This window comes from Sturnus vulgaris, chromosome 1, assembly GCF_052056855.1.
Source record: "Sturnus vulgaris isolate bStuVul1 chromosome 1, bStuVul1.hap1, whole genome shotgun sequence".
NCBI classification, from domain to species: Eukaryota; Metazoa; Chordata; class Aves; order Passeriformes; family Sturnidae; genus Sturnus; species Sturnus vulgaris.
In genome coordinates, this window is record NC_142243.1 from 124,797,512 (window position 1) to 124,812,204 (window position 14,693).

The 14,693-nt window shown below is 36.0% G+C and overlaps 1 protein-coding gene across 1 annotated transcript in view; it reads left to right on the top strand.

The window, feature by feature from the left end:
• Nucleotides 1–10,408, top strand: part of KCNB2 (potassium voltage-gated channel subfamily B member 2) — a 186,069-nt gene extending 175,661 nt beyond the window's left edge. The window contains exon 3 of the mRNA XM_014883514.2: nucleotides 77–10,408. Within this exon, the coding sequence (XP_014739000.2) occupies nucleotides 77–2,239 (2,163 nt within the window). The 3' untranslated portion in view covers nucleotides 2,240–10,408. The remainder of the gene's footprint in view (nucleotides 1–76) is intronic.
• Nucleotides 10,409–14,693: the final 4,285 nt, after the last annotated feature.

The following is a 14,693-nucleotide window of genomic DNA, read 5'->3' on the forward strand; positions in this document are numbered from 1 at the left end:
TTGAAAGGATTTAATCAAACCCTGACAAGTACACTTTTATCAGTCTAACCAAAAAACTTTTTATTTTGTTTTACAGATTTTGGCCATTGTGTCCATTCTGTTCATCGTCCTGTCCACTATTGCTTTGTCTCTTAACACACTGCCAGAACTTCAAGAAATAGATGAATTTGGGCAGCCAAATGACAACCCCCAGCTAGCACACGTTGAAGCTGTGTGTATTGCTTGGTTTACCATGGAGTATCTTTTACGTTTTCTCTCCTCACCAAATAAGTGGAAGTTCTTCAAAGGCCCATTAAATGTCATTGACTTACTGGCTATCTTGCCATACTATGTCACCATTTTCCTCACAGAGTCCAATAAAAGTGTCCTGCAGTTCCAAAACGTCAGACGTGTGGTTCAGATATTTCGAATTATGAGGATCCTAAGGATTCTTAAACTCGCCAGACATTCAACAGGCCTTCAGTCTTTAGGCTTTACACTCAGGCGGAGTTACAATGAATTGGGCTTGTTGATACTATTTTTAGCCATGGGAATAATGATATTTTCAAGTCTTGTATTCTTTGCTGAAAAGGATGAGGATGCTACAAAATTCACAAGTATTCCTGCGTCATTCTGGTGGGCAACAATCACTATGACAACTGTAGGATATGGTGACATTTATCCTAAGACCTTATTAGGTAAAATAGTTGGAGGACTTTGCTGTATTGCTGGAGTGCTGGTCATAGCTCTGCCCATACCAATTATCGTGAACAATTTCTCAGAGTTTTATAAGGAGCAGAAAAGACAGGAGAAGGCAATTAAGAGGAGAGAAGCACTTGAGCGAGCTAAAAGAAATGGCAGCATTGTCTCCATGAATCTGAAAGATGCCTTTGCTCGCAGTATGGAAATGATAGATGTAGCAGTAGATTCAGGAAAGCTTGGAGAACCACTCAGTCCAAAGGAGACACCTGATGACAGCCACCTGTCCCCAAGCCGGTGGAAATGGGCCAGAAGGACAGTGTCTGAAACAAGCTCAAACAAATCTTATGAAAACAAGTACCAAGAAGTTAGTCAACAAGACTCCCATGAGCAGTTAAACAATGCTGCAGCATCCTCCAGCCCACAACACCTCAGTGCCCAAAAACTGGAGATGCTGTATAATGAAATTACTAAAACGCAGTCTCAGCCTAATCTTAATGCTGGTTACCAAGACCAGTCAGCAAAGCCACCCAGGTATGAAGAAGAAATAGAAATGGAAGAAGTTATAGGTCAGAGAGATCCATTGCCAGCTGGGTCTGCCGACATCGTGACGGACATGAGAAGCACATCCAGTATCGACAGTTTTGCCAGTTGTGCAACTGACTTCACGGAAACAGAGAGGTCTCCCCTCTCTCTGTTTCCTGGCTCTCACTTGCAAATGAGATTTCCAGCTGATGCTGTTAACCTGGAAGAAAACCAAAGAGCAAGAAGTTCTCAGTTTATACCATTTGCAAAAGACAGAGGATTTTCTCCAACTGATGTCACCTTTGACTATAATCCAACCAACAGAGCTGTTATCAGTGATGGCAGTGGGTCCCAAACTGTTTCACATGGTCATTTTCATTTTGACACTGCCATGGAGAGCCCCAAAAGCTCCCTGAAAGGTAGCAACCCATTAAAATCTAGATCCCTCAAAGTTAATTTTAAAGACAATAGAGGTGGCGCTCCACAAACTCCACCAAGCACTGCCAGGCCACTGCCAGTGACAGCAGGAGCAGACTTCACACAGGCCACCCCTCAGCACATCAGCACCATTCTCCTAGAAGAAAATTCCCCCCAAGGTGAACGGCCTGTACTTGGTGCTGACGCATCTGCACTTGGTCAGGGACCTGCTAAAAAATCATCCCCTCTCTTTCCCAAACAAAAACTTTTCACTTTCCCTTCAAAAGAGAGGAGGAGCTTCACTGAAATAGACACTGGAGAAGAAGAAGAATTTATGGAGTTACATGGTGTGAAACATGAGAAAAAACAGGATATCAAGACAAATTGCTGTGGGGATAAACACAGTGATGGCAACAATTTAACAGGGGAGCCACAGGTCACCTCTTCACCCAAAAGCATGAGCCACAACTGTACTCAAGACATTTACCATGCTGTGGGTGAGGTGAAGCCAGACAGTAACCAAGAAGGTCACAAAATGGAAAACCATTTATTTGCTCCAGAAATTCATTCAAGTCCAGGAGAAACTGCTTATTGTCCCACACGTGAAACTAGCATGTGACTAGTTACAGAAGCAATAAAAATATCTTTTCTTAAAACACAGTTAGTAATGCCTATGAACTAAAACATGGAAAGCCTCAACAAAAGTGCATAAAATGTTATTTTTGCATGGCATGAAGAGTTGTTTAGTTTAAATACTGTTTAATTTTAAAAAAAGACTGCTTTTGTAACAAACTGAAAAAAACAGGGAAAAATTACACAAGGATGGTGAATACAATAAAGAGAGCTTTATTAGGAGCCAGTGGTCTGCAACATCTGACATTTTTGATCCTTTCACTTATGATTGTAGACAGGTTTTGAACTCTGTTAATTTTTTTCTTTTCTCGGTTACAATGAATTTTAGAATTTGCACATGAAAGGATGAAATGTCAATGCATGCATTCACAAGGATGTGAAAAAAGGTGCTTTGAGCTTGCAAAATGCATATACATGTAAATAGTTTGGGGTTGGGGGGAAAGCTACTGTTAACAAGGATTTATGGAAAAAGCATTTCCTGGGACACAGGTACTTCCTTCACAGCGTGCTGCCTGGAGGTTTTGTACAGACTTATGTTGCAAAATTGCAACTTCTTAAAGCATCTCACGTATCTTGCTTTCTGTTAAAAAGCTCATGAGTATATCTGTTAATTAAGGACTATGGTATTTTAGTTTATCTGTGCTATAAATCATGATGGTTTTTTTTTTTTTTACTTGCAGAACTTCAGTTATTGCATTTGTCAGTTTAATTAATGATCCTGTGAGGAAAAGCAAAGATTTAATGACCAGAACTTGAAGCATTTGATATTTTTATAGAAAAATTGCCAACATTTCATAACTGAGTAAAAAAAAGTTCCATTTTAAAATTTAAAAATCATAGTTATTTCTGTGGCAATAAATAGTGCCAAATGGCTATTCAGATATACCCAAAAGTTTTCAACCTCATAGAATATACCTTGGTATTAAAAAAATATATTTCCCACACTCTTAGGTTTTCCTTTGATTTAACACAATTTGCTTCTACATGATCTTTGATCTCTTACCTTTTGTTCTCCATGCAGTGCTCATACTTCAGTAATGGCAATGTTCTTGAAGCTGTTAAGGACATAAGAGACAAAGTTTCTAGGTGAAAGTGGTACCTTTTGTTATCATAAATCATTTAGCTGGAGAAAAAAGGCTTTACACACATGTGATTTGCCTCAGGTCTTCCATATCCCAAAGCTTGTTTGTGTTTTTCAGTTCAATCATTTGGACTGACAGAAGATATCACTTGACTCACCAACTTTGCCTCAACCCATCCTTTCGTAGCTGCTCTGAAATGGAGTACAGGATTTCCACTATACTTAGAAAAAGGAAAACATCAATTATTCCACTGACAACTGCCAAAGCACCTTTCATTTCTCTGATTTCTCCAGCTTTGTAAAAGAAAGATGCTGAACCAAAGCCTTCTTTACAAAGTACCCATCTAACCACTGTCTCGAAAAAGCTATTTTTTATTTTATCCAGAATCCATAGCTTCCTATGCTATAAAATATTTTTTTTAAAAGATTGTAGATTGCTTTAATTCCCTAAATCATAAAAAGTACTTTAAAACAATCCATGCATGGTTTGGAACAGCAGGCTTCTACTTACCATAGTGGAGCTAGGTTAATTTTTACTTGTGTCTTTTCTGTCACTTGAATATGTAACAGCCAGGCACCTAATGCATTTAGTGTAAAGGAATAAGCATTTTTGTTACAACAAAAGCCCTTTGCTTGAAATGGCTGGGCCAATGCCACAGACCTCACTCAAGTCTGGCACATAGAAAAGAGGCAAACTTGAAGAGTCCCAGAATATTGATCCTGATGGCTGGGCCAAACAAAGAGCACAGCACAATCATTTTGGTGTTTTTTTTAAAAAAAGGTTTTCTATATTTCCATCAGTTTTTTTATTTCTGTAACAAGATAATATTGAGGTGTCTCTTCAGGTGTCTATTCTTATTTGAATAACCGAGAATATAATGTCTTTTTTTCCAAACAATGTCTGGTCATTAATTCTCAAAATAAAAAAAAAAAAAATTGTCTTTAATTGCAGTTCATTTGAATTTGTTGCTGCATTCAGTTTTATGTATTTCTATTGTATTCTGCATAACAATTTTCAATCATGTTGTATCTCACTGTCCCCAAACTTAGCTCTTTAATATTTTATAGTAATTAATCTTCTATTTTTATTTTTTAGTTTCTAGATATTTTCGGTGACTAAAACTAAATGCCAGTCAATTTTTATATGCCTGAAGTGTTAGTTTGTATTTTCTATGTGCAGTTTTATGAAATCACATGGGCCTGTTCGATCTGCCTTTACGTCCTAGTGAACTGTTGAAGTCTAAGTTAAGACCAAATGAGAGCTGGTCCCATGCTCTGGATCCACAGAAAATTCCCATTCAAGTCAATGATGTTGTTCTGGCAACACTGAGGTTTGTGTCATGTTCCTTCTGTGTGCTTTTTCTCCCAGGTGACCCTTATGTTTTGGAAAAGCCCCTTAGACCTATGCCACTTGATGGAAAGGGAGGAGCCCAGCCATAGGGAATGCATTGCAGGAATTTAATTCATTAAGGTCTCCTGAGCTAAACTTCATGCAAACCTGATTCTGGCCTATTAAAATCACTAAAAATTTGAAAGGAGTAAAGTCAAGGCCTCAATCCTTGCACAAATTAATTTCCCCTGAAATCAATGGGAGTCTGGTGGAAAAAGGGACTGACTGAAATACAAATGAGAAGAACAATAGTCTCTCCCTCTTGATGAAAATCAACAGGAGCTTTAAATATAAATCAGATTAATGACCAGGCCCTTATTTGCTGCTGTATTTTAAATGTTTTCAGAGAAGCACATTTATTTTGAAAGCAAGAGAAACGCTATTCACTTTATTAACAGATGCTTTATTTTTTTTTAAATACTGGAAGCAAAATTACTAAGCTTTAGAAGTGCTTTTGGTATAATTTTATTATCTACTTTTGACTATGGTGAAAACTATTTCCAGAAGCACAGGTTTAGACGTGTTTTTTCCAGTCTTGACTGCATATACAGGATCCACCTCTGAATAGCTAACTTGTATAATTCCTGATTAAAACATCTACTTGAGCAGTTGCAGGACAGGATGTAGCTTTCTATCCAGTACAGCAGGTATAAGAAGTGCAGGCCGGGATCCCTTCATTCATCGTGAGTTGATACGCAGCAAATTATGCAAAATTACACAAGTATATTTTTCTGGTTTTCTAAAACTTTGAAGCCATTTGGGACTTATTACCTATTCACCACAGTAAGGGGAGAATGTGTCTGAGTTCTGGAGTTAGTCTCTAATGCCAGCTGTGCAATTTCAAAACTTAAGGAGTCTTAGGAAGAAGTGACTCCTTTGTGCACCTGAAAGGGGTCTGACTCCACGCATCACTGGAAAATGAAGAATGTTCAGGAGATAGCTTTGCAATTATAAATTTTTTATATTTTTTACCAACTGCAGAATCCTGAATCAAAGTTTTAATTTCTTTTCAATGATGAAACCAAATGCACATATTTAAAAAAATATTCACAGAGTAATTAGAAGAGTTTTTGAGTAATAATTAATCCAAATGTGGGTGGGGGTGGGGGGAATAAAATATTGCACAAACTGCAAAGGAAGTTCCTACAGGAAAGCTGTTTACAGGGGAAGTATGTAATGTAAAGAATGTAACATGGTGTAGGAAGTTTTTGCACTACCGAATTTATATAAAATACACTTTTTTAAATGAAAACACAAAAGGCCTTTTAATGCTACATTGTATAGAATATAGAAGCCTCTGTGCTAATGCAGCAATCTAATGCACTGTGTCCTCACTTCACAATTGGTCTCAAAATTCAAACATTAGTGATGTTAGAGAGGTGATATCTGATCTAACACTAGAGCAACAGACATGAAGAGCCTTTTAGCACACTATTATGTAACCCAAAATGTGTACAGACAGTTGTATCTTTGCCTATAACATTCATAAATCAAAATAACAATTGGCTTCATGAGTCATTTCCTAGCAGGTAATACTGGGCAATGTATTTGTATTCCTTGAAAAACAGTGAGTTCTTTTCAAAGTAGACCTCTTTCCCTACGTGTTGACTGAGCTTCTGTTTCCTTCAAGGTTTTTACCTTCAAGTTATTTAGTTAACTGCTTAATTAAACTGCAGTCCAATAAAAAAGATAGTTGTCTTCTTGAAGCTCTATTGCAGACACAGTCAGACTGGTAAAATGTCCAAGGTTTAACTGATTGGCTTTTTGATTCAAATAATTTTTTAATCACTTGGATAGAAAATATGTATTTTGATCATGCAAACATATATTAGAGGCAAAATAATGCAACAAATATGCCTCTTTTTTTTTTCCTAAGTAGCCAGCACAGATCAAGAAAGAAATGCAAATACAACAAAGGGAGAAAGAAGGTCAGAAAACTGTAAGTAAACAAGGCATGTTTTAGTGTACTATATAAAAAGAGATGTAATAAAACATATGTAAAAGAATCCTTGTTCACACTAAATGAGGTAAAAAATGCCAGTAGCAAAAGATTTCATTCCACTCCTTCTCCATTGTAATTTGTAACCTAGAACCAACAGGTTCAGTGATGCTATTACCCACTGGCCTGCCACATGAATATCTGATCTGTAATCATTTTTCAGAAAATCTTCCTGAAAAATAAGATATCACATGTTGGTGTCTTTATTGATCTTTGCATCTCTTCCCATTTGCCTCCCAATATCAACCTTCTGTTCTTCTTGGGAGCAGTCAGAAGGCCACCCACCCAGCAAGATGATAGGAGTGTCTTATTTGTCAGGAAAGTGTTTTGGTAGTGTGGTGCAAATGACCAGATGTTGTATTTGAACCAAGGGACAAGATTTGAGTGTCACTTCCCCTTTTTTCTAGTTGAAAAATGCTCTGAATTCTCCAGTGGCCCTACAGCCATCCATGCAAGAGCTTCCAGTGTTCTTGCAAAAGCTTTTTTTAAAGCAGTTGACTGCTAAATGCTATTAAGAGAGCCATCGATCTAAGTGTGAATATTTGTCTTTTGTCCAACCTGGTTTTATTAGTAGTACTCAAATTTAACTCCAGCTGAAATGCTTTCTAAAACAGATCAGGTGTTCTGGGAGCTAAATCCTTTGCAGGTCTTCTGTCAGTTTCCTTAACAAAGGAAGGTTAGGTAACTGGCAGGCAAAAATGAAAGAAAAAATGTTTGCATTGTGTGATGGCTTCTTGTTCAGTGATCACACACCATGGGACATCTGCAAGTGGAGTAATATGCTTGTCTTTGTATTTATTTTGTTCCAGGTTTAAACAGTATTTTTTTTAATGATGAGTTATGATATTTAGTAGTAAAATGGAGATTTCCAACAAAACAGCATAAAAGTATCATACTTTATAATCCTATATTATTATTGATATATATTTAGTTTTCCTTTATGATACCTAATGCAGATCCTGATGAATACCACTGTGGAACACGGAATTAGCACACAGATATTACTGCTCTTTTTACTTAAAAGTCACTAAAAAACATGGTATTAGCTGAAATTTAATTAAAAAAAAAGTTTATTATCCTAATTATACCTATCAACTGAACAGAATGGTGACCTGTCATTACCTTAGACATTGACTGTAGGTCCTGCAATTAACATAAACCATGAATCTAGGAGTAGTATGTGTAATTAATTTCATTAGAGTAATTTTTTAACTCAAATAGCTATTTAAATACATGTTTAGCATTAGCAGGAATAATGTACACTTCTAAATCTGGCAGTCTATGGCTATTTTTACACTGGCATCTTAGAGAAAATCAGGAGACATGAATCTCTCAGCTACCCCACTTCTCATGCTTTGGTTCACACAACGAAGCAATCCTGCACCACGCAAATTGGACTACTTTTAGGTGAAGCTGAACCATAAAACTTCTTCCATAAGGGCATCAGCTATGCTGCAGGCAGGAAAAAGCATTGAGGCCCTGGTACTAAGATGAGAGCTGGTCCAAAAATTGTACCCCGATAGTGTAAACTGTGAGCACAAAGTGCTGTCCTCGACAAATCTCCTGGCATTGTGTGACTTGCTAATGAAGACCAAGATCTCTGCCATGGCTACTGTCTTCAGCCCGTGTAGCTAAATCACTTATTCAAGCAAATTTTGCCATTTCTATCAGTGGTATTGCATAAAAAAAGCAATATGTAGTCAAAGATTAAATTGTTCCCAGTATGTTCCCCTAGTTAACCCACATAAAATCACTTAAACAATAAATTCTTGATAAGCTTTGGATAGTTGTGTTTTGTAGTTTGGACCAAACTCTATATATTGTGTATTTCTATAGTCAATTTACTCTAAAGTTGGTTTTACATTTAATGAAGACAGTACAGACAGCACTAGACTTATTCCAAAATCAGTGGAATTATTAAACTGATTGCAAGCAGCTTTATTTCACTTAACAGTAACCATTAATTTATACCGGCATGAATAAAAGCAAATTGCTGTGCATTGATGGAGGATCAGAAGCCCAGCCAGAGTATTTTGTGCTGATTTGCCATGTCTAGATATCTTCCTATTTGGAACACCACCTGAAATTTCTTTAAATTAAGGAACTAGTAGGGTTTTGGTTATGTGCTTTGTTGCTCTGATGTCTGGGACATACCAAGTAATGCAAGGAACAAAAAGCCTATTCCTTATCCTTTTAACCATTTCAAGGTGGAGGACGTACGTTTTGTAGTGATATTTTTGCTCTAAGTTTTGCTCAGATAGCATCTCTCCCAAGGTTCAGAATACAAAACATTTATGCCTGTTCTTGAAGTCCTTAAGCAGAACACCAGTTGGAATTCTGCCTGTATAAAACTGAAGGATGGAGCAATATATTATAGTGTTAGGCAAAAGGAGCAGTTTCTAATACATTACAAAATACATTAAAAAAAAAAAACCAACAAAACTACTGTTGGGGACAATCATGGGTACTTCTAGGATGCAGAGTTCTGGATTTATATGTCTAAATTATCTGAGTTCTGCAGAGTTTTACCTGTACAACTCTTTCAAAAATCAAAGGAGCCATGCTGATAAGCTGAAACATGGAGGGATTAGTGTTCAAAGAATCTAAGCATTGAATACATAGCCTATTGCTTTAAGATCACTGTAAATATCAAATTAAATATGTACTAATTCATGTTTATATGTTATTACTGTGTTAGTTTCATAGATAGAGTAGCATGACTATTATTAGTTTTATGGAGTTTAATGAACTTTACTTTGTATTCCTCTGTGAATGCTCTGAATGCTGCAAACAAAAAAAGCACAACAGTATTTTTTCAAGTTCTCTTGGGGCAATAGCAGTGTCTTCACTATTGTTCAGTTTTACAGATTTAGCAACATTTCATCATACATTGCTCTATTAATAACGTATCTTTCTTTAAAAGTACTGTCATTAGAAGATAAAAGCATATGTGATAAGTCTTGTCTAATCTCATTCATCTGCCTTTACAAAATGCCCCAGACATTTTGTGGGAGAATATGCTGCTTTTGCTTCATGCATTGTTTGTATTTGGGGGTGGGGCAGGGGAATAATAGGGCATTTTGCAATGGTAATTGCATCAAACATGCTTTTTTTTTTTTTCATTATTATTATTGTATTTGTTAGAAACCTTTTGATTTAGTTTCTTTCTGTAGATAAAACTTTGACAATAGATTTATTTTTTCAACTAACCAGTTGATTTCATTAGACTAATAACTTCTCACATTTAGTGGTATTCATATCAATGTTTCCATATCAGCTGCATTTTAACTTCATAAAAAAGGAAATGTGATTATTATTTTTGTCATACTAGATTTTGCAGATCAACTAAGTATTTCTGCACCAATCTACATATTAATATGCATGTTGTAGTCTGTACAATTGTTCAACATCAAAATATCTGTTTAATTTATGTCAAATGTCTTTAAAATAAATGCATTGTTCTCCATTTCAGTCTGATAGAATAAGCAGGATAGTAAATAAATGTGTAAATGAATCATCTGTGTCTCATTTCAGTTCTCTTCATGAAACCGCTTTACATTGAACATTGCATATATACCAAAACAATAATCCATACTGTCTTTAGGTGTCGTTACGTAACAAAATTATACAGGAATCTCTGACAGACAATGTGTACAGAAATAAATCACCTGGCTATGCAAATAAAGTCAGAATCCATTCCTTTTTTTAAAAAAATGAAATGTAATGATTCTAAGCCTTTTTCTTCCCTCTCTGTTCAGAATTACTGGTAATTCCTACTCACACTGTCATAGATACAAAGCCTCAAATGACTTTACAAGGGTGAGTAAACAGTACTGCAGGATGGAAAGCAGAAGCATGGAAAGATTTAGCACTCTTTTTTTGGCTAGTCAAACCTAGGTACCTCTCTTGTCCACCTTAAAACCGTAAGAGAAAATTTAGATTATAATGGAAATTATTGTACTCCTTTAAGATGAGTCATGAAAATAACAGATTTTTTTACAGCAAATTTTTGCTGCAAATCCACTTATAATACAGCAGCTCAACCATTCGGGAAATTAGGAATATAATTCCCTCACCTTCAAATTAAAAAGCTATTTTTAATGTCAACATCTGACCAGCAGAACTGTAATGAAGCAAAAATGGAAGTCTTAGTTCATCCCTCTGATGAGAGCGTAAAGACACTTTATTTTCCCAACCTCAATGTGCTATACATCTCTTAATACACCATTCACTGTACTTCAGAACTTCTACCCTTTCAGCTTTTAATCTAAGGGTTCCCTCTATGAATGTGCAGCACTGTACATAAATCTAAATTTGTTCCATCTTTCTATTCTACCTCAAACACATTCCCAACTTCCTTTTTCCTTTAAAACAAAAGGCCTCGTCCTTCTTATGCAGATCCAGATCTCTTCTTCTTGGCATTCATGTGAGTAATTGCATTTTAAGGAAAGGGTTTGGGGGGTTATATTTTATTTCATAACCAAGCAGCCCGCACATCTAATCATGGTACCCAAGAGTATTTGCAAAACTGCAGTTCTACATGCACATTCCAGCTACCACATGGTTCCATCCTGCAGCAAAATCTGGCCTCTTCAGATTTTGGTTGTGCCGAAAGGAGACTAAGTCACATAGAAGAAAAAAACGTGGAAGCATTTTCCAAAAAGCAAAGTCAAGGGACCAAGATACACCTAGCTCAACATTTCTTCAGGCATGCCATGAGCTTAGGAAATGTTTCTGTTCTAACCATCTCATCTTTTCCCATCTTTTCCTCTACCTCTATTTTTCTTGTGGAGCACATTTCAAAAAAAATGTCAAGAACCCCAGCATCTCATCCAAGATCCAAAGCAGCCTAAGGAAGGAACTGATTTCTCAATGCTAGTGATAAAGCAAAATATAGAAAATTTCCACTATTTTATTGGTGCAATTTGACCTGTGGCTGAACACAAATTCAGCTAGAAAGCAGGAAAACTATTTTATGATAACCTGCAAGTGTGATATGTGATTGGGATTAGGTCTTAAAGAAAGAAGTATTCTTGGCAGACCAGGAATAGAGCAGGTCAACAGAGATGATACTGACAAAAATACTGAGATAGCATTAGGTTAGCACAGAAAGTATCCCACCATAACTGATTCAGAGGAAAAAAAAAATCCCTAGCAACCTAAATTTTCAGGATATCATGTTAAATCTTATTTACTATATAGCCTTAAACCATGTTTCTGCTGACTCTCTGAATGCAAATTTTCATTTAGTGAAAAAGAGACACTATTAATCAAATGATGAGGAAAAACTATCTGCAGTTTTGTTAGCTAACATCAGGGAGCCCAGAGGGAATAAGAGTTTACTCAATGCTTCTAAAAAAGCATTTCTGGTCTTAAAAAGTACTTAATAATGTTGAGCTACCATAACTATAAAACATGTCTTATTTGCAGAAAGTAAAGACATATCAAGCATACGGCATCAGAAGGAATGATGCCATTCAATAATGTTTTTACGTTTTTATAAGTAAGTTTGATTCGTTATTTCTCACCATTCATTCTCATGCATTCTACAGATTATCATCTTCCCCACACTGGAAATCAGAACAGCAACAATTTATTGTGAATCACTGCTAAATTACAATTTAGGTATTCCTACTGTAAAACATTCAGGTTGAGTTATGTTGTCATTCACTCATATTGAAACTACTAATGAAACTACTGCTTTACTTTGCAAAAGAAATCTATTTTTATGATTTGTTCTCTCTATGTTGCATTTTTCAAATGGCAATTTGCCATTATTCTTCAAAATATCTTCCCAAGAAAGTTTGTTTCTACTAGATGGCAAGAGGCGAGCTGTCGGCTGTCAAGTATCAGTACATTATTCATGTCCACGCTATGAAAGCTAAAAAAGCTTCTTCAGATATTTTTTTCAATTTAGTGCATTCATTATGCAAAAGAGCTTAAAGGGGACTTTAGTCCAGTTAGACTCTGGACAATCCACAGTTAAAAGAGCCAGTGTGCCCCAATTGTAAGAAGTATTCCTAAACACTGAAGCATTCAATGATCAAAAACACAGATCCATAAATAAGTAGAATTCATTTGCTCAGCCCCTCAAAAAACTGTCTGTATTTACCACTTTTTCCATTTTAATCTCTTACAGGTTTTGATTTAATGCTTTCATTATAATATATACAGAGGCTGGCATAATTGTACCATTCTTAGAAAGGAACTATGTTTTCAGTTCTTCAGTCCTTTAGCAGGATGGTAACAGAAACATCTTATACCTGTGACTCATCTTCCAGTGGCAAGTCTGCTGACCACTTGAGCACTTGCAGATATATATATATATATATATACACACACATAAAACACCCCCCCACACACAGAGCACATATGGAATGTGACACTGTCTTAGCACCATAGTCTGCAAACCAAAACTCTGCAATACTTTCAGTTTCTGCTACGATACAGCTACAAACAAGACAGATTTCTCTGTTCACCAAGGCACAGCAGAAAGATCTCATGGTTCTCACAACTCTAATTCATACTCGAAACAAAGTAAATCACATATCCAGGACATCATTTTCTATTCACACAGAAGAATGGAAGTGTTAACACATGCACATCACTGGGATTGTTACAAGGCTTGTATACCTACCAGTAAATTAAAACATACATAGACTGGAATAATTTCATTCTAGTATGAACACTTACACCTCCAAAATACCATTCTAGTATGAACAGTTACATCTCTGAAAGAAGTTTCTTATAGCAACAACGATACAACTACTGGTTTAATTATCAGCCACTCCTGCTTGCCTGACCACCCTTCTCATCAGAAGCACATAAGCAAATCCTGTTTAATAATTTCAAGCAGGTTTCACATGTTTACCTTGCAAGATGAGAGAAAACCTCCAACTTTTCTATTAAAATTTCAAAACTAAGTCAAAAGCTACTCACATTTCTTGGGGAGGACAAAATAAGTTTCCCAGTAATGAAAAGAAATAAAGACCTTAGTACATAAAGAAAGAAAATCAATTTTATAGTGTAAAAAAAGCCAGAAAAGAGTAGCTACTGTTTTTCATGTCTAAGATCTCATTCTCACCCACAAAAATGAATAAGGAAGAAAGAGATTTAAACAGGCACCATTGCATAAATATTCCACTAGCTCTGCTTTCTGTGAGTACAGTTTCACTTCAGTGTTTCTCCCCCCGTTAACAATGAAATTGATTTTTCTACAATCAGCATGTTTTGTTTCCTTAGAATTTCTAGTCATGACTTCTGCAGAATTAAAACTCAGGGACTGTCAGCAATATATCCAGAGCTCAGAATGAATAAATTTGAAATTCCATGAGTGTACTGATGTTGCAAATTAATTTGACATTCATTGTGATGAGTGATCAAGGCAAACTATTTTGCTGTTGTGCATGTTCAGAGGTATTGTCTCTCACAATAGCTATTTACACAGAGTTCAGAAATTTAATGAAATCTACCAACCTCCCATTTTTAGACAACAGTAAATTATTTCCTCTTCATTTAGAAGCTAGGGTTGAAAACAGCACCAGATTTAGCTTCACCCATTCAAATGAATCTCATATTTCCTGGCATTCACTACAACTGATCGTCTCTGACACTTCTGTAGATATACAATAAAGTGTGTCTCTCTTTAATATTTTCACAGTATTTAACATTGTTCCAAGTTCATCCTCTTTATTCCAGGTTGCTAAACACATTCAATGCTCAGTTTATCAGCAGAGCCAGAGAATCTTATTTCCAAGACCTTATTTTCACAATGGGAACAGTTGCAAAGCTGTCAGTTCCTAGTGTCTGGCATATTTAGCAAAATGAACAAACACATAAATAAATTATTACCTCTAAACAAGCAAAGTTTCTGAGAGGTTTCTAATGATAATTTCATAGAAATATAGTTACCTAAGCTGCAATTGTGTATCTTAGGTATAATTCCACTGAAAATGGTGCCAAATGTCAGT